This window comes from Phytophthora infestans, genomic scaffold (genome assembly GCF_000142945.1).
Source record: "Phytophthora infestans T30-4 supercont1.18 genomic scaffold, whole genome shotgun sequence".
NCBI lineage: Eukaryota > Oomycota > Peronosporomycetes > Peronosporales > Peronosporaceae > Phytophthora > Phytophthora infestans.
Window position 1 is genome coordinate 666,927 of NW_003303741.1, and position 26,995 is coordinate 693,921.

Sequence of the window (26,995 nt, forward strand, 5' to 3'; positions counted from 1 at the left end):
TTAGAGCGAAGACTGGATGAGTGGACGAAGATATTTGTCGTATCCATCCGGGGCTTGAGACGAGTTTAATGGCTCACGTTGCGCGTGTTCAACAAGAGCGGTAGATGTCTCCATCGAAGCAACCAAGTGTCGAGTTGAGCTCGAAGTCACTAAAGTTCCAGCCATCTGTCAATCGCACAACATTCTGGCGAACTAGCGGCAACATCGCTGCCAGTTGATGATGCGCCATATCTGCTTGCGCACTTGAGAAGTAGCCGTCATGACGGAAGTTGCCAAGGCCATTGACCAGAAGCCAAACACCAAAAAGCTGACACAACTGCGTCACGGCATTCTTTGTCGTCCCCACGGGCAACAATGCAGCTCCCGCGATAAACCACTTAAGCAGCAACAACTCCGTGTGATGCGTCGACGCTGCAGTCATCAGTACCATACACGCATTCGCGTTGTCGTTTGACTTCTTCATCGCACGCGACAGATTTCGAATAGAGCGAGCTGCTCGAACCTCAAACGCCTCTATCAGCACCTTCAAGCTACCGAGATCTGCCGAACTCTTGGCTCTGCATCGTAGCTTCGGGCTCGAGTAGTAGTCGCTGCGACTTAGAAAGCCTACGAACTGTTCGTTTTGAGCCGTGGCAATGCTCGATAACTCCTTCAACAGATAGCGAGCGTGTTGTTGAACTAGCACGTCGGCTGTGCCTTCATACGTGCAGGATCCCGCAGTCTCAGCGAAGAGATGCGCCAGATTGCTACTCTGTAAGAAACCGTGGCCTCCACAGAGACGACGACAGTGTTCGATGCCGTCGTTCACACGGTCCGCTAGCCACCCTTTTAATCCGGACGAGATGGCGTGTAGCTGAGCCGACTGAGTAGCGAAATCGCTCTGACCGCTGGTGACCATAGCTAGCACTTTATCGTGCATGTCAACCATTGACCGTCCAGCGAAATTGGCTGCGTAGGATAGCGCCACTAATGGCAGCAGAGCGTGTTGCGGGTTCTGGTAGTCCAGCACCGGGGTCTCGCTCGTTAACGTGAGGTTATTATCACTTACTTTACGTCCTTGAGCACGGACAGCACTGAAGCGGGTGGCGATGGTCGTGGCAGCTCCAAGAGCGAGCCCGAGCTTGAGGATCAAGTACGCGCGAATTTGTGTCATAGTGAGGTATACGAGCTTGGAACTCGGCGGTTTAATAAATGTTCCATCTGGTAACACCTTGGCAAAGCGCATGAGCATGTTTCGTCGTGGAATTCTCACGCTGTGGAACACAGCGTACCCATTATCGAGTGAATTAAAACCCACTTTTGGACCGATATCACCCACTTCCACACCAGGTAGCGGCTTGTGGTCTTTTAGAGAGCGTAGAGGGACAATGAACGCTTGAGCACCGTGGTGCACACCGTCAATACGGAGCTGTGCGTGCACAACGGCATGCGTGGCAGTCTTTCCTAGCCCTCCAGGCCACCATTTGCGACTCGTTAAAGAGGGGGAGTTGATGACGAACTCTTGTTTCCCCTTATCGTAGACAGCTGTGGTCTCTAGACCTTGTACGTTCGAGCCGTGACCCAATTCCGTCTGTGCGTAGGCTCCAAGGATCCGATACGACGTGGCGAGAGGCAGCCAATGAGCTTGTTGCTCGTCGTCCGCTTGGTTCTCTAAAGTCGGGTTGAACATGGAGCGGTGTACTTGGATCGGGAGCTTCTCGCCAATAACATCGTACATGATCTGCTGGGCGTCACTGTCCACTTTACCGCTCTGGATGAGCTTCACGTATCGCTGCGTGTGATTTTGAAAGGCTGTGTCTCGCTTTGAGAGCACAAAATGTCGCAGCTTCGGCGTCTTTCCGGTGAACGTTGGCAGCATGGCCACCACGGAGAGTGTTTGTCAGCAACTCGACATCCACATCACTCGACTCTCTTTCGCGCTGCAGCAGCAGAGGTGTCAGATCTTTCAGCTCCATGGACAAATGACGCTTTCAGATCAAATTAGATGATGGCAATTGAGCAGGGCGGCCCGTGTTTTGTTGAAGTGTTTACTTGTCAAAACTGACCTGACTTCAAGTTGAAGTGGGTTAGCAAAAATGGTTTTTGTAGTGTTTGCCCTGCAGTCTCTAATTAAAAAAAAGCTTTAGCGACTTGAAAAACGTGATTTCGCTAAAAAAAAAAAAAAGCTATTTCATTAGCCTGCCTAATTTAAAAAACCAACCGATCTGTTTCTAAAAGTTCCATGTCCTGTAATAAATAATTGTTTGTCTAGTTTGTAAAGATCCAAAAGTCAATAATATTGACTGTACCAAATTTTTGAAAATACCCCCTTTTGTGTAAATATTATTTACACAAAAGGGGGTATTTTTTAACGGATCCGTGATTTTATGTGATTCAACTCCGGGTAGCACGCTAAAACGGACACACAAAAAACTTGATTTATCGGATGCGAGAATGTGCAGAGTAACTGTTCGTTACAAAATGTAGTTTTGTGCGTTGTTGCGCTCTTGCCTTCTTCAAGCTCCTGTGATATTCTGGCCATGGCGCTACCAGATTCACAGGGCAAATAACTGCCACAAATCGCTAAAAGCCATCATTGTCTTGCTTTCAAGTGACAAAGTGGCATCCAAGCCATCTTCCTCAGGATACATCGGGTCAGCAATGACAACCAAGCCATCAGTGACTGGTAGCCGCGGTAGTCCGGCGTAGCTTGCTTTTCCACCGCCAAAATTGGCGTCGTAGGCCCCCATGCGCACCCACGAGGTGACAACCCGAAAAAATTATATGCATAAAAATTAATCCTAATTTTTTAATTTAATTATTAATTTATGGCGGTCAACAACGGCAACTTTAGTGAACAACCCTAATTTAGAGCAAGGTCTAGTCAAGTTACAGCGTGGGGCGCGCTAAACGTCGCGGAAAAAATTAGCCTGCGCTGAATTTAGGTCGAACGTCGTCTTCAAGAGCCGCCGAGGAGTGTTCTATTGTGAGAGCGGCGCTCAAGAAACGCAATTGCGCACTACGTCGACGTCGCGTACATCCCGCCAAAGTCTAACAAGTGTGAGCGCTTCATCTCTCTCGCTAAGCTGATGCTGTCTGATCTACGGAAGCGAATGTCTCCGAGACGTAATGTTTCTGAACTACAATCGTGACTTGTGGGACATGAGTGCGGTGGACAAGGTACGCTCGAGCATGGGCCGGAGTAATGCCAATAAATGAATTATAATTTTGCTCAGCTCACATCGATGTATTAATCTAAGTATTGCATTTTCGGGTTCCCTGCGAAGAGATCTGGCCCATAGAAGAAATCGGTACTGACGCTCACGGCGCTCTTGTCGGCCTGCGACGAGATGAATGCCATCGAATCACGAAGAAATTGGTCGTCCCGAGTTCGAATGATGGACTCGCGAACGCGCTGGGCAACAACACGCAGCGTGTCAACCAAATCGTCGGAAGCGAGCTCAGTCGCTTCATAAGTGGACAATCCGAAGAAGGTGGCGTTACCAACGTAGTTGGTTGGCAATGGCGGCTGGAGGTGAGCACGTGCATTGACACACGTTGCGACGCGGATATCCCCTCCGTTGTCACGAGCTCGAGTGATCAATACGATCAAGAGTGCTGTAAGCGAGTCGATAGTGCTCACGCTCGAGCTCCGCCGGCAAGTTTCTTCAGTCGTCCAAGCTTGTCGGAGGTCAAGTGGAAAGTGCGTTGAGCTGTCGGTGCAGGGTCACTGACCGGCACAGGGATAGGACCAAACATAGGCTTCGTTTTGGCGCTTTCATGTTGAGTACTGAGGTCACTCGGAGTAGCCACACGGAGCTCCGGATGAGGTGCCGAAACCCCATTTCCGTGTCCAGAGAGCAAGTGTCGGTCGTGATTCAGCTTGATTGGTGCTTCTATCTCGTTGGAGGGCCCCCCGGCTAGACGTCGATAGCGTTGCGCCCACACCTTGACGAAGGTGAATGCGGCCTCTCCGTCGAGCACCCCGTGAGCAAAGTTGAGGCCAATGACCAACGCACCGTCCGAAAGAATGGAAGCTTTGGCTGCGATGAGTTGGTGTCTGCCTTCGCGTGGGGGTGGCATGAAGTCGTACGAGAGCGAGTCGAGTGCTTGCTCAGTGGTTTGAGGGCACGCAGGATCCGTCAGGAAAGGGACAGCACTTGCGCTCTTGTTTGGGTCAAGCTTAACGTAAAGCATCCCGCTCCGTACATGATCGACGTGGAGCTCACCTAGTAGGATCGGATAGTCTTGGTTCAGCGTCTCAACGAAAGACGCCCTCAATTTTTTCAAGTTGTAGCGGTGGGCGTCCGTGGCCTCGTAAATGTACAGGATCGTGACGCCGATGTTGGTCATGACTGCGTCCATGGGGGACAAGTCTACGATGTTGGAAGCGTTGTCGGTGTGGAGAACTCGATTGTTTGCAGGGAGGAAATTGGAGAATGAGCAACTGGTTTGGGGTGGAAATGCTGCCGAGACATTTGAGTTGGAGCTGACCTAGCTAAAGTGAGCAGTGAAGTACGAAGATGTAGGAAATGTAGAATCGAGTAGATGTGAATGACTTGGATTGAGCGCGCGCCAGACGCGTTTCGGCCCCCGCCGGGGCCTCGTCAGTCGCTTTACCAATCTCGAAGTGAGAACTAACCAACCATCCGCTAACTAAGACCTATCACTATGCCTAGACCCTTCTAGAACCTTCCATATGCCGTAACATAGGATACTACTCTGGAGTCGATGTACGTGCACATCTTGCACTTCCAACACTCCCCCTCGACGACATGAGTCGTAGCCGTCTTGGTCACGAGTGTACAGCCATCGGCTGCTCTCCGCATGATGCTTGTCAGCTGCAGCCTCTTCACTGCATACATTCTTGTAGGGTTTACCACCTGCGCGCTGGCCAGCGTAACCGTTGCTGCCGCGATCGCTAGGTTTCCCGGCTCCCTCATGTTCACCATTACGTCGTCTCTTGACACCTTGTAGGCGTCCTTAAGCCTTGCTTGAGCTTGTTGTTGTTCTCCTTCTCGATCGACCTCTTTTGATCCACCACTCACACCACTCGAAACCACCTCCTTGTGCAGAACTCGGCCGTCCTTTTCCCGAATGCAAAGAGCGACTGCGTGTCCACCGCGCACTTGTATGTTCCGCTCCCCCTGTCGTCGGAGCCCGTTGCTTCCGCGACGACTTGAGCGTGAACTCCCCCAGCGCGTATTCCGCGTACACCGCAGTGCCCATACCAAGCCGTTTGGGCTCATAACCTGTAGGAAATGTAGAATCGAGTAGATGTGAATGACTTGGATTGAACGCGCGCCAGACGCGTTTCGGCCCCCGCCGGGGCCTCGTCAGTGGCTTTACCAATCTCGAAGTGAGAACTAACAAACCATCCGCTAACTAAGACCTATCACTATGTCTAGATCCTTCTAGAACCTTCCATATGCCGTAACATAGGATACTACTCTGGAGTCGATGTACGTGCACATCTTGCACTTCCAACAGGGCGTCCGTGGCCTCGTAAATGTACAGGATCGTGACGCCGATGTTGGTCATGACTGCGTCCATGGGGGACAAGTCCACGATGTTGGAAGCGTTGTCGGTGGTCATCGTAGTGGAGAACTCGATTGTTTGCAGGGAGGAAATTGGAGAATGAGCAACTGGTTTGGGGTGGAAATGCTGCCGAGACATTTGAGTTGGAGCTGACCTAGCTAAAGTGAGCAGTGAAGTACGAAGAAGCCTTGAAGATACATGTACAGTAGACTCCTTCAATATAATAGAAAGAATAACTTATTTGATTTCAGCGGAAAGATTAATTTAAAACGTGTTTGTTACGTATTCTCAAATCGCACTTACTAAATATGAAAGGGTATCGAAACAACGATCTTTGTTTAATTTTTGATTCGCAGCACAATCAAATTGAATTACGTCAGGTGTTGAACAGTCTTCAGCGTACTGATTTTCATTGACCCGGGGCCCATGGTTTAGCATCGTGATTGTTGCAGTTACACCGTGAGCCCTCTGAGTGAGTAGCAACTACAAACTTCCCTGTGCAAGCTAGCTTTACAAAGGCCTTCAAAAGAATGTTTGTCCCGTATTGGTAAAAAACCGCCATTGGACGCCTTCCAAAAATATAGTAAGCACCTGACATACCTGCAGCAGATATTGCAGGCTTAACGATCGAATAAAATCCGTGGGGCGTAAAAATCGTCTGAGTAATCTACCCTTCCCCTATATTTAATCTCTGTAGCCATCTTATCGCTAGATCTAGAATTTTGTATTAGAAATGCTGACCATCGCTCTGAACTGACCCACAATCACTCTCTCTCTGCATATATCTCGCATATCTCATTTTTGCGCTCAAGTTGAAGAAGCCCACACTTTCGAAAATCGGTCGTTGAGGGCAAAGTGCCGCCATCGTAACGAAAGGTACGTACTCAAGAAGCTTGGAGAAGAATGTTTGCCAATTAGCAAACAATACGTGGCCGAGTGAACCATCTCCTGCAAGTAGGAAGCCAATTAGCTTCCTACTTGCAGGAGATGGTTCACTCGGCCACGTATTGGCGCGAGCGGTGCATTGCAGATTCGTCGACGGAGGAGGAGAACACGCCGCCTAATCTCCACACTGGTGTTGCCGATAATCTGGACGGGTACAGCTCAACAGGCACTTCGTCTGTAGTGAGGGATACGCCGCCGCGCAAGCCGAAGCCGGGGGGCACTCCGACAGTTGGTGAGGGGTTGCGGGCATCAGCATCTCCGTCACACACGCGCGCGCCACGCAGCCCCGACGACATCATCACCGGTGATGCTGGGGGGCGCCTCCATCGCCACTGCTTTCGTCCGCGCCCAAGCGTTCCTCTACGCGAGCATCGTTCATCACGGCGAGAGCGTCGGGCTGCTGCTGACCCATACCGCCGACGTCATGGCCATCCTCGTGAGCCAGCGTCATCGTCGCCTAACCCCCGGGGACTCCTGAGAACAAGCCCCATCTCGGCTCTAAAGCCGCGTGTTGCTGTGTCCCGTTCTCGCGACCGCTTTGTACCTGCAGACTGGCCGTGTCGAGTGGCCAATCTGCGCACCCCGTTTAACCCGACCGGTTTGGTGTTCCCGACGGTGGCCCACTTCGGCTGGTGTGAGTGCGCGCTGCCGTGCCGTGTGGGTACGTGCAGGAACTCACTGATGCAGATTTTCTGCACGCCAGGCTGCTGTCCTTACGAAGCCAATTGTGGGAACGCCTTGGGCGAGTCCTCTTCGGTTTTCTTGGCGCGGAATGTTTGCACACGGCAGTTGGCGGTTGTAGCGGCTGAAGACATCGAAGCGGGTGAAGTGCTGGGCGAATATTTGGGCGAGTTAGAGCATGTGAGCGTCAATCCCCGCGGCCGACCTCGAAACGAAGGTTATCGTCTTGTTATGACACAGAGACCGGAAAGGCCGAGCCACCCGATCCGTGTCGCAATCAACGCAGAGAGCATGGGCGGCCTAATGCGCTTCGTTAACCACTCCTGTGCGCCGGTGGCGCAGTTCGTAGAGGTGTCGAACGGCCGTCGCACCACCGTTGTCGTTGCCACGACGGAATACATCCGGGAAGGAGAGGAAATCACCGTCGACTACGGGACGGATCTCTGGTTCGTGTGTCGTTGCGGCCTCGCGACCTGCCGCCACCGCGAGATCCAGAAAGAGCAGGACCCGTAGCGTGCGTGCGGGTACCAGCAAGATGTGAGCGTGATGAGTAGAAGCGGATACATACTAACATCCTGTGAATGAATGTAATCATCTTCGAAAGTCCACGCTGGTGTTGAAGTGAAGTTGTACGTATCTTCATTTCGAAGCTTTACAGTCTAAGTTGAAGCTGGAGGACGGGGTTTCGCGCCAAAACAAGAGCCCCCAAGAGATACTAATGGTAAGAAAAAGCTTCGGTCTCCGTTAGCGCACTCGGTTGGGCGCGAACGCATCTTGTAGCTTCTACTGACGCTCGATTTTGGTGGATAGAGGCCAAATAGCACCGCCGGCTCCGCGCAAAAGCGCGGCGTTGACAAGGCGACTATGGAACTCTCATTACTGGTTTTGCCAAGCTTCGGGCAAGTCCAACCCCCGTTCTCGACGTAGCCCTCGCCCTTCAGTGCCCTCAGCGTTCTCAACGACCCCGGTACTTGTCAAAACCTCTCCTGTGCTCCCGCTAAAGCCTTACTAACGTTTTGTCTATCGATGCGCTCGTGTTCTTACTTGTAGATGGCTAAACTAACAGGGAGTACAGACTACAAACTTTCCGAGGTGCAACTGCCAACTCTCGTCGAGAAGTTTCTGTCACTTGGTAAAGATGAGTGGGAACGTCTGGCAATCTCCTATAACTCAAACCGAGGTCGTAGCATCTCCGAGCGTGATTACGAGAGTCTGCGGCGAAAGTTTAAGATGCTCTACAGCACCCGCAAACCAACAGGTGTGGCGGACATGCCTCCACATATCAAGGAGACGAAGCTGCTGAAGAAGAACATTGACGAAAAGGCGGGGGTGACGGAAATGGACGACGGTGCCGATGTCGACGGCCAATTCGAAGATGAAGAGGACGACCAGCCTGACTTCAGCTTTGACTTGGAAGGCGTTGACGACATGGTTAACACCTCCGCTGTCAGTACAACCAGCCTTTACTCGGCCACCAACCTAGGCGAAGTGTCGGTCGACGACTCCACCGCTCAAATCGCCGGCATGGACGAGCTGATGGATTCGGCTGCTGGGCGCGAAGGACTAGAGGCGTTTGCAAACACTTCGGGACCGTCCCCAGTCTGTACCAGATCCTCGCAACGACAGGACCGATCCACCGGTTTGCCGAAGCCGAACGTGCCGCAAGCTTCGACCTCAAGCGTCATCAGCGTGGAGAAAACCGCCTCGATCCGAGCTGACGACACAGAGTATTCGAAGCGATACCACACGTCTTCCAACCGCCTCGGCGGTGGCAACCTAGCCGAAATTCGAAGCATCAGTGGACGCAAACGCGGAGCTGACGGCGACGATGACCTCTCGGAGGCCAGCTACGCCAAAGTGAAGAGAGTTAAGGCTACGAAAGCGGCCAACCAATTGAAGAAACGCCTCAGTGACCTGGAGACAGATGTCTCCGCGGTGGGGGGCAATATCGTTGAGATGATGATCCTCATGCGAGAGGACAGCGAACGCAGAGGTGAAGCTCGTCGTGCCGATGAAGAACAGCGCCGACGCAATGAAGTCGCAGCACGGGAGGCCCTCTGGCACGCCGAGAAACTTGAAGCTGAAGAACGCCGCCGCCAAGAGAAGATGGAGATGGAAGAACGAGCTCGTCGCGATAGGGAGGAAGCCCGCGCTCGATCGCAAGAGCTCATGTATTTCATTGGTGCCCTCTCAAGAAGGAGTGAGAAGATATACGGTCAGTGCTTCTAGCGTTAGAAGTCTTATCCAGAAACCAGCCCACAGAGGGAGGAAGTCCACTTCGTAGCGTTGCATATTGAGAATAGCCCTTGATAGAGAGCGAAAATCCCACAAACACGATGCTAATTGTCCGTCATCTCCGCTTGTATATAACTCGTAGTGAAACTACTCATGCAAAGGAACTTTGACACTGTTCTTCAAATACATAATCCCAACCCCGTGTTACAGGGAGATCTCCATCGCGCCTGTAAACGTCGTTCGGATTTCCGAAATGCCCACCGTGCGGACTCGGTAATTTGCCATCCGAAATAGGTTGTTTAGTCGCAGTCCACGGAGCTTCTGGTCGTAGGGAAGCGGCAGGTTCAAGCGACTGTAAACCTTCTGCACGCTGCCCATGCCCCACTCAGCAGCCTGTCTCACCGACGTGATGGCGTTGTGCAGGGTGCGCGCCGAGCTTCGTAGCGACGGTTGAATCCTCTCGAGATCCCCGTCCTTCAACGGCGTCAATATTCTCCCGGTCATCGCCGTGGAGCAGGGAAACGCCGAATCTGACACGACGTTCATGCGCACATCCGGACAGTAAGTAGGATCCAGGAGCTTCATGCGAAATCCCAAAGAGGTGTCGGAATCGTTCCAGGACCCAGGGCAGTTATGCTTGGACCATATGATGCACCCGTCGGCGGCGAAGCAGATCGTGCCGGTCACCAGCACGGAGTGTAGCCATCCGTTGTACATTGCATTTTGTAGGTCAGCATTAGATGGTTGCTGCACCTGAAACATATAAACAGCAACAGAAGAATATTAATTGGCATGTAGCAATAAAGAGAGTCAGTATAGAGACCCACACGAAAGTTCTTGCCGTCTATGAACCCGAACGTGTGTTTCAATAGCGGCTCGCGGGAATTGACCAGCGTCGCCAGCTCTCGCTGTCGAGATGGCGACGGCCATGAAATACGTGCTAGATAGAAGTCCTGAAGGGCACGCGACAATGCTTCTTCGGCCTTACGTAGCGAGCGCGACAACGTGCTGGGAGGAACCCCGAACAACATGCACAGAGTCGCGTTCTCCATTGAACCCACGTAGAAGCAAAGTACAAGTCCTAGGGCTTGATGGTGATATCGTAGCTTCGGTGGCCGACCTCTACTTCTCGCCGAAGGAAGGTGGTAGAAGCGCGAGAATCTTTTAAGTAGGTGTTTAAAGGCAGCTCTGCGTAGTATATAGTAGCAGTTGTTACGAACAGTGCGAACATTATCCGCTCGTCAATAAAACCTACCTCGTGAGGCTTGTAGCGTTTATGAAGTTCGTGTCGAGGCCGTTCCGGTAAAGGGCCATCCACGCGGCCGCACAGGGTGTATCCAAGCATGACACCGTCAGGTAGTGACGTGTACGCATGGCAACGCGCCACGCGCTCTCCATCATCTGCTGGTGCACTTCACGGCGGACACTACCCAAACTAGCTTCGCGCCACGAGTGTGCGGCGCTCAATAACAGCAGCACGTCAACGTCATCGTCCTCCTCGTGCATCTTGTTGGCGAGAGTCTCTAAAGGGGAAGTGGTGAGCTTCAAGTACAATTTTTTTAGTCCAATAGAAATTGCCGCAATGTATAAAAGTGCTAGTAAACTCAAGTACCTTCTTGCGGAGGGGACACTTTGCACTGGCCTAGGTTCCTCCTCTTACTAGATTTGTGGTGGGGCACAAAACATATAAGTCGACATAGAGGTCGATAAAACCTGACATATCTGCTGCAGATATGTCAGGTGCTTACTATATTTTTGGAAGGCGTCCATTGCCAACCAACTACGTTGGTAACGCCACCTTCTTCGGATTGTCCACTTATGAAGCGACTGAGCTCGCTTCCGACGATTTGGTTTTCACGCTGCGTGTTGATGCCCAGCGCGTTCGCGAGTCCACCTTGTAGCCACCGATGGCCTAGTTATACGCTGACCCGGTGTAGCATACTTGGATGTCATTTTGTCCCTTGAGAGCAAGGCAAAAAGGTGTTTTGTTACACTAGCGACGTACATGTATAAGTACCAACAAATGGTAAAAGGTCTAGCAATGTACAAGTTCATTTTCTACAAACGCCTAGTGTTCAAAACTGACTTATTCCGTTCGATCCGGATGGCCAGACTACCTGTTTTGTGTATCGAGTAGAGCTATGCGTCATTCTTCGGATGGCAACGCGAACACTGGGGCTACCATTGTGCTCTCGAAGCGCAAGGCCATGAAGAACATTTCAGTGAACCAAAACTTGACGTTGGTGATGGAGGTGCGTATCCAGCCACCATGACGGAGGATGCAGCCGCTGTCACGATTAACGTCAAGAGGAGCAAAACCCAACGACGTCGTCATCTGCGTCCACTTGTAAGAAGCACCAAGACATTGCTGAACGGCGTTGTGCTGCAAGGCAGTGTCAAAAATCACGTATTCTTCTCCCAACCGAACACGCCACAGCAACTCCAGCGAGTTGGACGAGCTCTGAGTGTGCGGGTTAAACAGCACACGATGAATCACCAATGCGTCGCGGTTAACCACCTGCAGAACTTGCACCTAAAAAAACTGTAAGCACCTGTTTAAAACAAATGATAAAAAACATCGGGCACAAACCTTGATTGGGAACGCAGGACTGAAGAAGCAGGAGTACGTAGCAGGATTGGACAGTGTATCCCAAGTAAAGTTCATCAAATGCAGCGCTCGTACGTTCGGAAACCCTTTGGAGAGCACAAATTTAACGGAAGATTCCTCCATTTTACGAAAGTCGCTCCATCCCATGACTGACGCGCCGGAAGTTTTAAACGTATCATCGTGTCGAGAGAGCTCGTACTCTTGTTGCGCATTGTATTGCACACTCGCTAAAACATGAGGCGTGATCGGCTCGTAAAACTCCTTCACAAGCTCCATCTGATTCTGGTAAAATGAAAGAAAAAAAAAAACAATAAAAAGCATCAGTTTGATACTTCTCACTAGTCCGGTCCGTAAAAGTGCATCTATTACCTGCATCAAAAGCTGAACAGGGTCCACATGAGGCACTCGAGGCACTGAGGACGCCGCAGCGTCCACTCGTCCTTGAAGCCCACGGTTCTCGACCTTCAAGCTCTTCTCTTCCGCCGAAATTTCGAGATACCGGTATTTTTTCTCCAGTGTCTGCGCTAGTGTCTTGGTGCGTTCCACCTCTGCCTTCTTGCGCTGCATAAAGCGTCTCTGTACTTCTCGATGACGCGCTCGTCTGTCCTCCTCCACCCGCTTGGCCTTGTTACTGTCATCCGCTTTAGCAGGACTAACAGTACGCTTCGTAGTGCTCTGCTTTGGTTTGGGCTTGTCTTCAGCCCTATTGAGCTCCACAGTTCGCGGGGAATTCCGTGCATCTTGATGAGCTGCATCGTAATGTTCCTCCACATCCGACTGGTCCAACAGCAAATGCTCCATGATGCGCTGGTCCGTAGGCGTCCAGCTAGCAGGTAAATCCGCAGTTGGAGGCAGCGCAGACGTCGACTCCATTTCACAGAGTTTCCACAGCAGTGTCGCGACGTCAAAGAGCGGGACAAACAGCGAGAAGGCGACGACCACGGAGCCTAATGAACAGTAGGATAGCTCGAACGAAGAGAGTGAGATCACTCGTGATCAATCGGTAGGGACGATGAGGACAACGCATCTAAAACACCTTGTTTTGCAGGATAACACTTAAGCTTTGTTTTCACTTGGTATTTGTAAGCGCAGCCGGGGGGGATTACCCGACTCTCCTGTGGAAAGGCATTATTTAATGTAAAGAGGTCGTTACCAGCCGCGCTTCGCTTGGCTGGGGCTCGCTTCGCTCGCGATTAATAGATTCTCTCACCTGGGAAGTGCAATGCGCGGCTCGCTGGTGAGCTCGGCGCTGGGCCCGCCTCCGCAAATACCGCGCGGCCCTGCTTCGCGGGCTCCCCGCGCGGGTTTGCTGCGGCTACGCGACCTCGCACCCGCTCGCCTTAGTTGGCGCCATAGCTGCGTCGCCCCTCCCCGGAAGGTGCTATTATGCGTTTGAGGGTGCTGCACACCGTTTCGAACGGTGTTTTTGCAATTTTGTCGACGATGAGCCGATTGATACACTAATACTTACTGCACCGTACCGTGACTCCTGGAGCCAGTTTCACAGCTGTTTTGTGTGTACCTCATAAACGAACAACACTCTGATAACATACTTCAATTTGACCATCATTGTTAAGGACTCTATGCACGACGTCACCAGTCTGCGGATTGAATATACAGCGATGCAGCACGACGCCGTCCTTGTTTATTTCCTGAAGATTTTGCATCCGGATCGTCACTGCAGGATGAAAGAGTTTTGGATGTGTCTCTGGTTTGCACAGCTTGTCATACGTCGTCTTGTGGAAATCGTGTGCGTTGAGATGCGCAAACCGCTTGGTCATTACGAAGCGCGTCGTTCCTTTAGCCACGTCGCTCTTTCGGCGATGACTCCAGCCCAGCACTACAGCTTCTGTACTAGCATAGTTCTTCTCACAGCTCGAAGCCTCAAACTCCAGCAAGTTTTTCCTCAAAAGATCATCCCAATCGGCGGTCGTCAACGGCGTGTAGTGGTCTCGAATTATTCTTTGCTGGTGCTTAGTAACAAGTCAATATGTTCCTGACAGCGGTCCGCACCTGTCGATACCTTCTTTTAATGCGTCATTCTCTGTCTTCAGTTGCTTTTTCGCCTGCAACAGCTCGAACTCTCTCTCGAGTCGCTGGACCTGTTGCTTTACTCGAAGAATTTGGTCCTTTTTCCGCTGCATGAAGCGGCGCTGCATCGCTCTGTGCTTAAACTTGCGTGTTTCGTCGCTTATTTGCCTTGCTAAAAGAGCTCAGAATTTGTTGCGCAATCGGACTCGTCGCTCTTGTATTAAAGCAACAGATATGAGTCAAAAAGTGCGCAGACGAGTTAAGCCGAAGTATTTGGCCAGCATCTACTGACCTGATGCCGCTTGCTGGCTGATTGAGCAGCAATGCCTCGATAATTTCCTGGTCAATCTTAGTCCAATTGGCAGGTAAATGCAGGGAGTCTCCCGTCCGGAGCGATGTGCGATGCAGCATGGCGATGGTCGTGCAATGGGGTTTCTCCAGGACTATTTTCAAACTGGTCGTCACAAATTGGACCGTAATCACTTCTTTAATAAACTTGCATTCAGTATTTAAAAAATGTGTAATGGCTACGAAGCATGATGAGTAATCGGATCAAAATGTGCCATTCGTTTCGTCTCATCTCCCAAATGACAAGCATGGCGTCTGTGTCATCCGTTCCGCTGCACGACCTGGCTCCGCTACTCCTACGTCGCGAGCGGCAATGCAGCGATATCGACGTGGACTTGCTGGCTGACGCTTTGCGTGGAGGTCGCGAGGTCAATCGCCGTCGCAAATTGATGGTGGAGTTGGTGCGTCGTCATCCAGTGCTGTCCCAGCGGAATTCCATGTTCCAGAACCACGAGCAACGCTGCGCTAAAGGCTTGAAGAAGGCTTATCACTATATCAAGCTAGTGCAAGATCAACGCATCGACGACCCACGCGACCAGGAGGAATTGTACGTGGCATTGGGCGAGCGTTTGCCACTCGAAGTGCATCGTGCCATGTTCATCCCGACGCTCGAGAACCAAGCGGACAATGGGCAACAAGCCAAGTGGTTGCCGCTTGCTAGAGGCTACAAGATTATAGGTGCCTATGCGCAAACGGAATTGGGCCATGGTTCCAATGTGCAGGGCTTAGAAACCACGGCAGTGTACGACAAGGAGACGCAGACTTTCATCCTCAACTCTCCAACGTTGACGAGTCGAAAATGGTGGCCAGGAGGTCTAGGCAAGACCGCGACGCATGCCATTGTACATGCCAAGCTACAGATTGACGGAGACGACGAAGGTGTCCAGGCATTCATTGTGCATTTAAGGTCATTGGAGGACCACTCTCCTCTACCTGGGATTGAGCTGGGGGATATCGGACCGAAGGTGGGTTTCAAGTCGCTGGACAACGGATACGCAGTCTTCCGTAACGTGAGAATCCCACGACGAAACATGCTCATGAAGTATGCAAAAGTGCGGAAAGATGGCACGTTCATCAAGCCCAAGAACTCCAAACTGGTGTACTTGACCATGACACAAGTTCGAGCTTATTTGATCTTAAAACTGAGCTTCGTTCTAGGAGCAGCGACGACGATCACGACGCGATTCAGCGCTGCTCGTGTGCAAGGAAAGAAAGCGACGAGCAGTGATGACATGATCAAGGAGTATCAGGTGTTGGACTACCAGAACCAACAGCACGTGCTTCTACCATTGCTATCACTGGCCTATGCTGCCAATTTCGCTGGTAGAGCGATAACAGCACTGCATGACGACACATTGGACTTAGTGACGCGAGGTCACGGCTCTTTTACAACGCAAATTGCAGAGATCCACGCGATATCTTCTGGTTTGAAGGCGTTCCTGGCAGATCGAGTGAATGATGGTATCGAGCAATGTCGTCGACTGTGTGGAGGTTCTGGCTTCCTGCAGTCTAGCAACTTGGCGCATCTTCTTGCAGAGAACGTGGGTGCATGCACATTTGAAGGCACCTTCGACGTGCTGGTGCAACAACATGCTCGTTATCTCTTAAAGGCACATGCTCGTCTACGTCGCAGTGAAGCAACTCGAGGAGATTACGAAGAGACTCCCACCAGCTTCCTGCGCTTCACTGAGCTGTACATTCGTCCTGGTCTTCGATGCAATGCTCATCGTGCTGAAGACTTCGGAAAGCTCCACGTACTGACGGATGCGTTCGAGGTACGAGCGGCTCGTTCGATACAGCGACTTGCTGAGGCAATGGCTTCATCCGGAAACGACAGAAACGCGTGCATGATGCTCATGACCACTGTCTCGACACATCACGCTGAGCTGATGTTACTCAAGTCTTTCGTCTCAGGTGTGTACGCTTTGCCCGCAGGGAAGACGAAGGCAGCGGTTGCGCAGCTCTGTCAGCTCTTTGGAGCGTCGCTGTTAGTGAGAGGACTGGGAGACTTCCGCCAGGACGACTATTTCTCCCACGCTCAAGGGGGAATGGTGCACCAGCAGCTACAAAAGTTGCTGAGTCCAGTGCGCCGTAATGCTGTCCGACTGACGGATGCCTGGGACTTTAGCGACTTTGAGCTCAACTCAACTATCGGTCGCTACGACGGAGATATCTACCGTGCTCTAGTGGAACAAACAAAGCGCGAGCCTCTGAATGCCTCCGAAGTGGTCGATGAGTACGACAAGTATCTGCGTCCCCTTATCCAGTCAGCACTGTAGAAAAAGTTGTTGGTAGAGTACCTGGTACGGTAAAGCCCTAAGTTAGGATTTAACACTACCGTAACCCTTAAACGCCTTTTGCTGGTTCAAGGACCCACGAGTTGGGTAGTTCGGGTGCTAGGATGATTACATGTATAGGCAAGAGGAGACGCACGTCGGGACACCATGGAATATCACATTCGACGTCGATACGGTAGAAACATTCGATGAGGTCGCTTTTGGGAGATGGTTGCATTGATCAGATCCACGAGAGTAAGCTTAGCTGCGGTTGTGATAATGATGCCCCCGGTGGTACACCAGGGAACGCGCTCTCGCACATGAGCTTGGTAAACGTGCGATAGGATCCTTCTTTCGCGATCTTCACTGTGATGTCCTGGTACAACTTACTGCGCATAACTGTGATCTCATTGAGATCATCTCAATCGTGGAGTCATTGGTCACCAACAAAAGTGTGCAGGAGAATTTGCCTGGAGAAACCGCTCAGATTCAATGTAACATCACCAATGTAACATAACCAAATTGGTGATGTTACATTGATACTGAGCGGTATCTCTCCAGGCAAATACATGTGCACACTTTTATCCATGGCCACAGCGAGTTGACATGTAATACGGTTAAAGCAGCTTAGGAACTTGACGTCTTGAGTGGTGCAGTCCTCGCTTGGAACGAGTTCTTTGAAATTACGCTCGTGAATGCCCAGGCTGCAATCTGCCTTCAAGTCCGAAGAGAAGAATCCGTTTACATCGAGTGTCGCTTTGAGCTTGTACTTGGTCTTGGCCGAAGATTTTCGACATCTCCCTGGAAATATCCGTCGATGTAGAATGCACCAGGCAGCTGAGCTGGGAGTTGGTATTCGAACGGATACGTGTAGCGTCCAGGGCTATAACTTCCTCTGGATGTGGCGAAGATCACTAGTTGCTGCTTGAAAAAATCGTTTTCGAGCTCGATTCTGTCACGATGTACTGCTGTTTCGCCATCGCGCGTCTCGTGTCGTACACGCGTGAACTCCACTTTTTTCTTTTCCTGCTACTTTGAGCACCAACGCTGCGCTCTGTTTGTCAGACGTGGAGAGCTAAAAGCGATTCGAATCACAGACTGCTCACCGTCGCACGATGGTATCGTGGACGATGACATGAATGGTCCCGACCACAAGATCACCAGCGATGTAGGACGCTTGTCAACTATGATGCCGATTTTGCCTTTGTCGTCAAAACCGAACGCCTTGCCTAGCTTCCACTTGTTAGCATCTTGAAGAGACGCTATATTTCTTTTACAAACGGAAGCGTTTGGTTACGCGAAACGAGCCATTATTTCATTTGAAGTGAGCAAACCTTCGAAGAGTTTTTTTATATCGGCGAAGCGAAACATTTGACGAGTTTCAAGGCCTTGAGATCATACGCCAGCAATGTCTTCAGTGAGACTCCTTTTTTGACAAGGCACATGCATACCCGTGACGAGTACCGGTACTGTGGTTGGCGATTTGCTGCGTAGGGTGTCAGGAAACAAATGCTCGCTCCCTTCAATGAACAGGTTGTGCATCAATCTATTCCGAAATAAAGAAAGGAGCGTTTAAAAATGGGGAGGAAGTTCAGTTTTTGAAGGCAGTTCGGTTCAATTATTTTGAGCCGGACGTACATGATGAGTCAGCTCGAACGAGCTAATCTTGAAGGGGCTGCACGAAGGTGCGCACGCTCGCTTTGAACAATATTGAACAGTTCATTGAACATGCATTGCGTCGAGTCGAAGTGGCAGACGAATACTACTGTACACGTGCGTACCTTGAAGCAAAGCAGGTTGCCAATTGCACCTTGCACGCCTTCCTTGATATGCTATTCTTGTGAGCTTCAGCCAAACTGCTGTGTCCCTGTACATGTACACTGTAGACCTAAGTTGGTGCAGCGCAATGCGTCGCGAACGATTGTTTGCGCTCCAGCCAAGCGTAGACAATGCACTAGGCGCGATCCCAGGCCTAGAAATGATACATTTTCTCATGTTGAAAAATTCATCAGTCAGCGTTCACGGCCGAGAAAAGTCCTTCAGCCGAGAGAATTCAGATTACGCCCGATGCTCGGTCTTCTTTCTTTGCTCGATGGCCACGACAAATCTCCCTTGCAGGCGTTCGGTTGAGAGATATCAGGGATGTACGGCGCTCATTGCCCGCAGCGCCGTACATGTTATATCGTACAGTTCAGGTCAGGTGCAGCACAGCTCGCAAGATACTCCACATACGCAAACGCTTTGAAGACATTTGATGCAAGAAAGTCAAATGGTAGATGCTGTATTTATTTGGTACAGGAAGCTAGCACGCAGTCGTTTATACATGTATAGCTTGAATACATAAGGGGTTTTGTGTCGCATGCACTTCCTTTCGGCCACACGCGTTCGGTGTTGGATCAAATGATAATGATACTAGTAAGGAGCTCAGAAGAGCAACTCCAACAATTCGCTGGCGCAATCTTCAAGCGTTGGGAATTCGCCCGAATCACTGGCTGTAGAGTCCAACGGGATGAGGTCGTCTTTGCTGATCCCATCCATCTTGATCACGGGGTCGAAAGTTCCAACGTTTAGCCAAGTGTTACCGAGTGGGTCATCCGAGGATACCGGTGAGCCTGCTACTGAGACAACCGAGGACTTGGAGTCGAGGATTTCGATAGCGTCCGCAATGGACATGTAGATCTTACTGGCATCGTCCATATGCGGACAGTCCTTTTCAGTGCAGGTACAGGGTAGCCGCATCTTTGAGTAGGAGCCAAGACCGAGACCACCGGCAGACGACGGCGTCTGCAATGATCGTTGCGCAAGCGCGTTGTCCACTACGATGCCCCGACGGGTACTGTGCAGTCCGTGTCGCGCCGCTGCCTGTTTGCGCTGAGCCTCGCGCAGTCGGCGTGCTGCTTTCAACCGGTACTTTTGCGCGTGGGTCATGGTTTGGCGTACATTTCGCGTGCCGACGTAGGCGGCCACACGCTTCCAGGGTCCGCTCGAGAAGAGCTTGACGCCTTCGAGGAAGCGGGCGTGCTCTTCCTCAGTCCACATGCCAACGCCGGCCGAAGGTTTGCTGCTGCTGTACTGAGGCGCGGCCTGGCGCATTGCTGCCTGGAGACTCATGGTGCTTTCGAGGTGAATTGAGGAATGGGAAAAAAGTGGCAACACTGAGTGTTGCAGCAGTTTTTGCTGCGGGGTGAAGTAGCTTTTTTCGTGTTTGCTCGCTGCCGCAGATTTGTGAATGAAGTCTCGGCGAGACTTGAACGGCAGAGACACTTCAGAGCGTTGATGTGCCCGTAGTACCCACTTTGCTCGTTGGTCTCTCAGTCACACGCCCATCATGGCGCTCGAATCCTTGATGCGAACCAAAGGCTCTCGAGACGCAGCCGCAAACCAGCACTTCAAAATCCAGCCCCTTGGCGGGGATGCTTTCTACCGTGTTTACTTCCAGTACAGTAAGTACATGTACAGAATCTTAAGGCAGATTATGGCCAGGTTCCCAAACCAGAGAGTGGTGACCTTGTCCCAAAGGTTTACTGGCGCGGCAAATACAGGCGCATTCTCAACGCATGGCGTGACCTTTACTGTCACGAAAGCTCACTGGCCCAGTGAGCCCAGTGACTGGGAGGTATAACCGTATCGTTGTCAACACAGAATGAAATCTTTACAGTACATGTATAATTCTTCGTTTTCGAATATGTACTAGCGCAGGAGCTACATACATGTACTTACCGGTATATGGAGCCACGTAGCTGAGGCGAAGGCGCCGGGTTGCTCGATTTGCAGTGAAGATGTTGGTTGGTGCGAAGGCCGAAGAAGGCTGACAAGAGTGGCAAACGTGCGTTAAGGCATGAGTCAGGCGCCGAGTTCTCCTCTGAGGAGTGTCGATGAGTTTTTCGTTCTTGGATTTTGAGAGCGTAATCAACATGAGTCTGAACTTTCAGAAACGCTAAACTAAATACACTGCACTGGTTGTGCAGTCTATTAATAACAAAGAGCGGTGCGAGGCAGGTGGACTTGGACCGACAGCTGCGGCTCCAAGCGGCTATCCCCATGTTAACTGTTTTCTTTGATCGAGCACTTGACAGTAATTCGTGTTGCTTCAGCTTAATCAGCTTCGCTTCTAGAAGCGCGCCGAAGCAGCGAATGCAGCTATCGGTGGATTGTCGTGAGCGCTGCTAGACGTGTCGCTGTGGCGACCACGACATTGTCAGCAACAATTTACGAAAAGCTGAATGCGAATGCAAGGACAATAGAGCGGACTCGCAACACGGCAATCCTTTTTCCTCGTCACAACCGTAATCTCTTTTTGACTTGAATCAATCGATGCATTTAGTGCTGGAAATAAGAGGAGATGCTGGAGAGGCCTGGAAGCAGGAGCCTTTTCGAAGCGGTAGCCACTCGTTTAGCAACGTGCATCCGCGATAGGCGTACATTACCGGTACGCACGAACTTCGTGCGTACGCCTATCGCGGTTCGTGACGAACGCGGAGGAGCATAGGTGCGCTCCCATCGACAAATGCTGACTCGTCAAGCAGCGCGAATGGCGGCGTCCATCTGGTGCCGCAGGAGGACAAGTTGAAGCTATCCATTGTTTGACATTGTTTATTGTGGAGCTACAGTATTTTACATGTGAGCTTAGTGTTGTTACTCGTCAATCCTTGTACGGTAAATGCTTCAGCTTGGATAATGCTCGCAGTCGCAAGACCTGCACTATAATTTATTGGAACTCCGTTCCAGTGTGTCCATGTCTCGTTGTGCCTGGTCTCCCATGTGAATTCCAACATAATTTAGATGACCAACATGGTGCGTCGGAGGCGTCACTGCATGTACATGTAATGTCAAAGGTGGCCACGTAGAACACCCCTTCTCAAAGCGTAAAAGCTCGCGGACGTGGATCGCGTGATGCCTGTTTGAGGGATGATTTGCGCAGAGTTGTTAGGGCAGTACAGTACGGAGTGATGACAAAAGTAGAGTGATCTAGGCGGCCGTAGTGGAGAGGAAGTCTTGAGTGTAGAAGGAGAAGACGCTTGTGGTGGACTTGGTAAAAGGAGAAAACACTTGTGTTGGACTTTGGTAAAAGAAGAAGTGATGAATTATAGAGTCTGATGTTCTGGATGTTACTCTCCACCAACCAGTCCAGTTATATACGATTTCTCTATATGAAATAGCACAATTATATTCCACTAGATAGTCATCATCACATGGGAGATGCTTACTTCAACAATGCCCCCTGTACTACAGTATCTAGGATCAAATAAATGGGATCCCAGGCTTTATAGGGACTTTCTTACTTGTACAGTACATGTACATGTACACTGTACATTGTACAGTGCATGCAGGAGACAATTAAACTAAATTGCACATGCATTTTTCATTCCAGCAATTTTTTCCTACTAAAGTACGTTTTTTCACTTTGATAATTACAATCAAGGCTGCGTGCAATGTGCTTTGTTATTGATTAAACGAGAGTCAAAATAGTAGCTGAAGCAGTTCAGTAGCGCACTCTTCCAGGGTCGGGGTGGTTGTTAGATCCTCGAGCGGATTGATCTCCTTTACATCCAACATGGTTACGTCCAAAGACGCAAAGTCCTCGGCTGATGTGTGGTCGGCCGATTGGATTCCCGTGGCAAGACAAACCGACGGCAGGGTATCCGCTCCTAGAAACCAGGTTTCTCTTCGGTGCGGTGAAGAATTGCGGACCGGGATTGGCTCACACTCGAGGTGGACGTTGCTTTTGTAAGCAGCCCCTACGGATCGAAGACGCTCTTGTACGAGGGATTCTTCACTCACGTGGTGTCCAAAGTGCATACGCATGAGAGCCTGCTTAGTACGCAGGCCGCGCAACGACGCGCGGCTTTTTGTCGGTATTTCTGGGCGTGGGTCATCGTTTGTCGGACGGTGCGGGTACCCACGTATGCAGCCACGGATTTCCAGGGGCCGTTGGAGTAGATCTTGATGGCTTCGAGAAATTTTGCATGCTCCTCCGTACTCCACACTCCAGTGCACATGCCTTCAGGGCTTGTCGGTCTGCGCGGGGAGGACTCGTATCCCTCATCGTCCGTAAAAGATGAAGTGTCGAAGTCGACCTCCATCATGTCCACCGACTGTCTCAAGTGCTCGTCATTCAATTGGCCGTCGGGTGCGTCCATCGTGGAGACAAGCGATCGAGCGGGAGATTCGTCGTCGCGAGGATGACTTGACTCGATAAATGTGCTTAACACAAAGCAAAATCGAAAATACTGAAGTGTTTTATCCCTGTAAACTTGCCCGTGGCCGCTGAAGGGCGATCCTTCTACAGCTCTGGCCTTTTCCATTCTCGACTCATGAGTCATGGCCCCTCGCCCTGCGCATCTCCGTGGCGTTGGTGCTCGTACGTACATTTAATAGAGGAAATCATTGGTTGAGAAACGGTGTACACCTTGAAAAAACGCTCGGATAAAAAGCTTCGCAACGTTTCGTAACGCTCGTATGCTGGCAAAATCAAGTGCAGAGAGGGAAACCAGCCAGTAGCGATACAATATCACCAGTTTCCACGATATGTTGGCCAGTGGCGAATGGCCACAGCGAAGTTGCCACTGAACTTTGCACGTGCGATTCTTAATTTCCCCACCTGAATCTTTGGTTGCGGTTGAGTTGCCAGGCTCAGAATGTGGTCGACGGTGTACGCAAACGTGTCTTTACTTCTCGGGTCGAGGAGCGAGATAGTTTTTCGATCGCTGAGCGAAGTCGCTTTTCTATATACTGCTGGTCATTTTCACATGGGCCAGGTTGGAGAAATGATGTGTTCAGACGAGCTCCGATAAATTAGAAGGCGATAAAGCTAAGAACGTTGTACACTGAATGCGGTGCCTGGTCTTATTCGCTAGTTGAGTAAAGATGCACATTGTAACTTAGCGAACCGTTGTTGAATCGATGTCGCGACGAAAGAACCAATACAGTACATGTAGTGTAGAAGGTCAGTGCCACTACTGGAACAGTGTAATGCCCTGTTCTCGTCGCGTTGTCTCTAAGCTAAAGCGACTTGAACGTATTAAAGCTAAGGAGACTCTAATGTGGCCGTCAAACAGCAGAATTCACCCTTTCCGCGGCATGAACGTGGCGCCATCATAGCCCTGTTAGCACCAAATGTGTAAAGCGTAGCTAAAAGCAGTATGTTCTGTTTTAATGGCAAATCAGAAGTCAATTTTTGGGGGCGTGCAAGAACAATTTCTTTCTCCTAGGACAAATTTGTAAAACGCGGCGAAGCTTCGTTTCCTTCATTTACAGCGACATCAAGCTTAAACCTCTTCAAGATATTGTAAAGAGCACCCTGCCGCCTGCTTGTCCACGCATCGAAATACATGTAAGTATTTGCCAACATAATGTGAGGTACTGTAATGGTTGCTGTCGATCGTGGATCTTGACCGAAAACCATTCAATTTTCCCGCATGCGAATAAAGAGGATATATGTTTCAGAAACAAAAGAGATTATTTGTAGACAATTCAAACCATAAAAAATCATTAGAATTAGAAGGTTTGTTTTGCAGCGGCGGCGGTCTATTGATATCTGGGAAAATGAACGAGCTTTGGAGCTCGTCGCAGTGTGCTGATGCATCAGACGACTCCATCCGCGAGGTGCCCGTCGCATCGCCAGTGCCTCGTGCAATAGGTACGCCAGCCAAGGTGCGGCGCCGACTCACGGAGCTGCATGATGTGGCGCAATTGGGATTCGGGGGCTGTGGAGGCATGTACAACTACTTCCTGGGTGTGGCGTCCGTCCTGCAGGAGGAGTATGACCTTCAAAGTGTGATATACTCCGGCGTATCGGCTGGATGCTTCCCGGCATTGATAATGGCTCTAGGCATGGATGCGAAGGAGTTCTTCTTTAAAGAGAACGTCCCGCTGATTGAAGAAGCGGCAGAATGCTCCTACGCGGGGCTGGGCAAGTACGTTTAAAGTATCGTACAGTAGATGCATAAACAGCAAAAATGCTGAAGTTTTCAAGTGTTTTCTGCCATGTAGATGGATCCCCATGGTCAAGCGCAACATGCTGAAGGTGCTCCCATCGGACGCGTATAAGCACGCAGACAAGAAACTTTACTTCTCGGTCACTGAGGTGCCTGCGTTGCGCAACCACCTCTTTACGACTTGGACCAGCAACGAAGAAATGGTGGACTGCATGTTGTGCTCGGCCCATGTGCCACTCTACACGACGTCGCTGGCGGCATCATACCGCGGAAAGCGCTTTGTCGACGGTGGCTTGACTAACAATAACCCAGTGCCGCACCCGGATGCACCGAGCAAGGTCTTTCAGATCTGGAAGTGGCGCTGGTTTGCACCTACGTGGGTCCTTGTGACGACTAACTCCGATTGGGCTGTCGAACTATTCCGTATGGGTCGTGAGGACGCTACCAAGAATCTACACGAGGTAGATGAAGTGTTCTTCTAGACCCAATTCGATGAAAGGGACCACGGTATGTCCGCTGTAGCTGAATGAAAAGGAGTTGACGGTATCTATAGCAACGGTGCAGAACCTGAGCATTGACTATTTTGTAGTCGAGCGTACTCGACAAAGGCGACTGGATTCCTGCGTTTCTCAACGTCTCGCAGGCAGGCAGCGGCCGCACGAAAGTCAACGGCCTCTGCTCTTAGTGAGCCGACGATGCCTTTACAATATCCAAGGCTTTCTATTACATGTACAGACCCACAGGCAAAGGCATCAATTATCATCGATGAAGTGACAGGATTTCGGCGCACTTGATTATGCCCAATGAGCTGTAGCCAACTCAAAATAGGTCACATTTGGCCTCTCATACCCGATACTGTACCATCTGTACCTTGTTAGTCATTCAAAATCCTTCCGTCCGTTTCCCTCTCTTATTTTATGTTGAAACATCGACCAAAAAGCTTCGCCTGATCTCATTCCTGCATCTTGCGCCCTTACTGGAAGCATGTTGCCAGATGAGGCCGCATCTGTCGTGAAGGCCGAAGAAGACGTCGACGTCGCCGGCACTCGCACAAAGCGCGCTAAGTCCAAGACGAGAGCCAAGAAACGCAACGTCGACATGTCCGGACGACGTCCCAGCAGCGAGAAACCTCGACGCTCGACGCTCAAGAGCCCGCAACAGAAGCGCGAGGACTCGAGCGCCAACCTCGTGGGCTCTTCATCATCCTCTGGTGACTCAGACGACCGTGACTCGAGTTCCAGCAGCGAAAAGAGTCACAAGAGCCACAAAAGCAGCGAAAGTGGAGGCGTTACACGTCGCCGCACGAAGAGAAACCCCACGTCGCACCCTAGTGACCAGAAGAGCTACGAATTATCGTCTTCCACCCCTAAGCCAGGCAAATCCGATATCTAAAGCCTGACGAGATCCAAAGTGGACAATTACCCGACTATGACTTCGCCGTCATCGTGAACCGCAAAGTCCATTTACCTGGCTGTATCAAGAGAGCAATTTGTTGTCTTTGTTGCTGTACCACTTCAGCTGGACAGTCGGCAGTGCCCCGAACCCCCATGGACAGTCTAGCCGAGGCCAGTCACGAACGTTCAGGCTTTAAACGCCTGTGTATGGCCAGTCCTCCTGTGTTGAATGAGAGCGAGGACGAACACCGGAGGATCGTCAACAAACTGTGCAGCCAAGGGCTCCTCGTGGATATCATCGATGGAGGCGACTCGAAGGGCGAAATGCACTCTGGATACCTGATTCTCCTGGTCCGAGCGCCTGACGCTGTGGTCATGTCGCTAGTCAAGCAATTCCGAACGCAAATGTGGATGGAACACGGAGCTGTAGTGGACATGGAACAAGACGTGGCTCAGCGTCGAGACGACCCCACGACGCCAGCCGAACGCATTGAAATCGTGGATTTTATCATCGAACAACGCGTGCGACTGTCGAAACGCGATCTTTGGATCCACGATCTCTTCCCCATGCACAATCAGAGCGTGACGGACACGCTGATTCATCGGTGGGTTACGTCCTGGCGGCTGCACGAACTGGACGACAAGAAAGTGCTGCGCTCGTTACGGTACAACTTCGGGGAGAAAGTGGCGTATTACTTTGCGTTCCTCAAGTATTACAATACGTGGCTCATCCCACTGGCAGCGATTGGGATTTTACTGGAACTGCTGCGTGGCGTGATCTCCATGACGTCGTACATGCGGCTGCTGCCCTTCTGGGGTCTCGGAGTGTCTGTAGTGTGGGGCTTTGGCTTCCTCAAGTCCTGGGAACGCGAGAATGCGTGTATGCAGTATGACTGGACGGGGAAGCTGCACGTGAAGCAGATTGAGTATCGCAACAAACAGTTGTACGAGACAATTCCACAAGTGAAATGCCTTTGACAGGGGAGTAGACGGGAAACTGGTTGTAATGGCGGCCGTGGAAGA

At 51.0% G+C, this 26,995-nt stretch overlaps 7 protein-coding genes across 7 annotated transcripts; 3 read left to right on the forward strand and 4 right to left on the reverse strand.

Moving 5' to 3' along the window:
• On the reverse strand, positions 1-1,955 carry PITG_10305 (peroxisomal acyl-coenzyme A oxidase, putative; the record flags this gene model as incomplete). Its single annotated transcript, XM_002902077.1, has 3 exons — positions 1-53; positions 94-1,801; positions 1,848-1,955. The coding sequence occupies 3 exons, from the start codon at positions 1,953-1,955 to the stop codon at positions 1-3; spliced, it is 1,869 nt and encodes a 622-aa protein (XP_002902123.1).
• A 9,450-nt stretch (positions 1,956-11,405) lies between these two features.
• On the reverse strand, positions 11,406-14,145 carry PITG_10308 (uncharacterized protein; the record flags this gene model as incomplete). The annotated part of the gene is made up of 6 exons (XM_002902078.1): positions 11,406-11,911; positions 11,969-12,268; positions 12,356-12,933; positions 13,197-13,301; positions 13,584-13,948; positions 14,000-14,145. 6 exons carry the CDS (start codon positions 14,143-14,145, stop codon positions 11,525-11,527), a joined length of 1,881 nt encoding a protein of 626 aa, XP_002902124.1.
• A 468-nt stretch (positions 14,146-14,613) lies between these two features.
• Positions 14,614-16,644, forward strand: PITG_10309 (peroxisomal acyl-coenzyme A oxidase 1, putative; the record flags this gene model as incomplete). Its single annotated transcript, XM_002902079.1, has 1 exon — positions 14,614-16,644. One exon carries the CDS (start codon positions 14,614-14,616, stop codon positions 16,642-16,644), a length of 2,031 nt encoding a protein of 676 aa, XP_002902125.1.
• A 2,421-nt stretch (positions 16,645-19,065) lies between these two features.
• Positions 19,066-19,764, reverse strand: PITG_10310 (myb-like DNA-binding protein, putative; the record flags this gene model as incomplete). Its single annotated transcript, XM_002902080.1, has 1 exon — positions 19,066-19,764. One exon carries the CDS (start codon positions 19,750-19,752, stop codon positions 19,066-19,068), a length of 687 nt encoding a protein of 228 aa, XP_002902126.1.
• Positions 19,765-20,191: 427 nt separating this feature from the next.
• On the reverse strand, positions 20,192-22,781 carry PITG_10311 (myb-like DNA-binding domain, putative; the record flags this gene model as incomplete). The annotated part of the gene is made up of 6 exons (XM_002902081.1): positions 20,192-20,213; positions 20,362-20,583; positions 21,069-21,245; positions 21,924-21,947; positions 22,136-22,502; positions 22,541-22,781. 6 exons carry the CDS (start codon positions 22,779-22,781, stop codon positions 20,192-20,194), a joined length of 1,053 nt encoding a protein of 350 aa, XP_002902127.1.
• A 1,405-nt stretch (positions 22,782-24,186) lies between these two features.
• On the forward strand, positions 24,187-25,060 carry PITG_10312 (Patatin like protein; the record flags this gene model as incomplete). The annotated part of the gene is made up of 2 exons (XM_002902082.1): positions 24,187-24,557; positions 24,634-25,060. 2 exons carry the CDS (start codon positions 24,187-24,189, stop codon positions 25,058-25,060), a joined length of 798 nt encoding a protein of 265 aa, XP_002902128.1.
• Positions 25,061-25,562: 502 nt separating this feature from the next.
• On the forward strand, positions 25,563-26,950 carry PITG_10313 (uncharacterized protein; the record flags this gene model as incomplete). The annotated part of the gene is made up of 2 exons (XM_002902083.1): positions 25,563-25,908; positions 26,097-26,950. The coding sequence occupies 2 exons, from the start codon at positions 25,563-25,565 to the stop codon at positions 26,948-26,950; spliced, it is 1,200 nt and encodes a 399-aa protein (XP_002902129.1).
• Between the last annotated feature and the right edge of the window lie 45 nt (positions 26,951-26,995).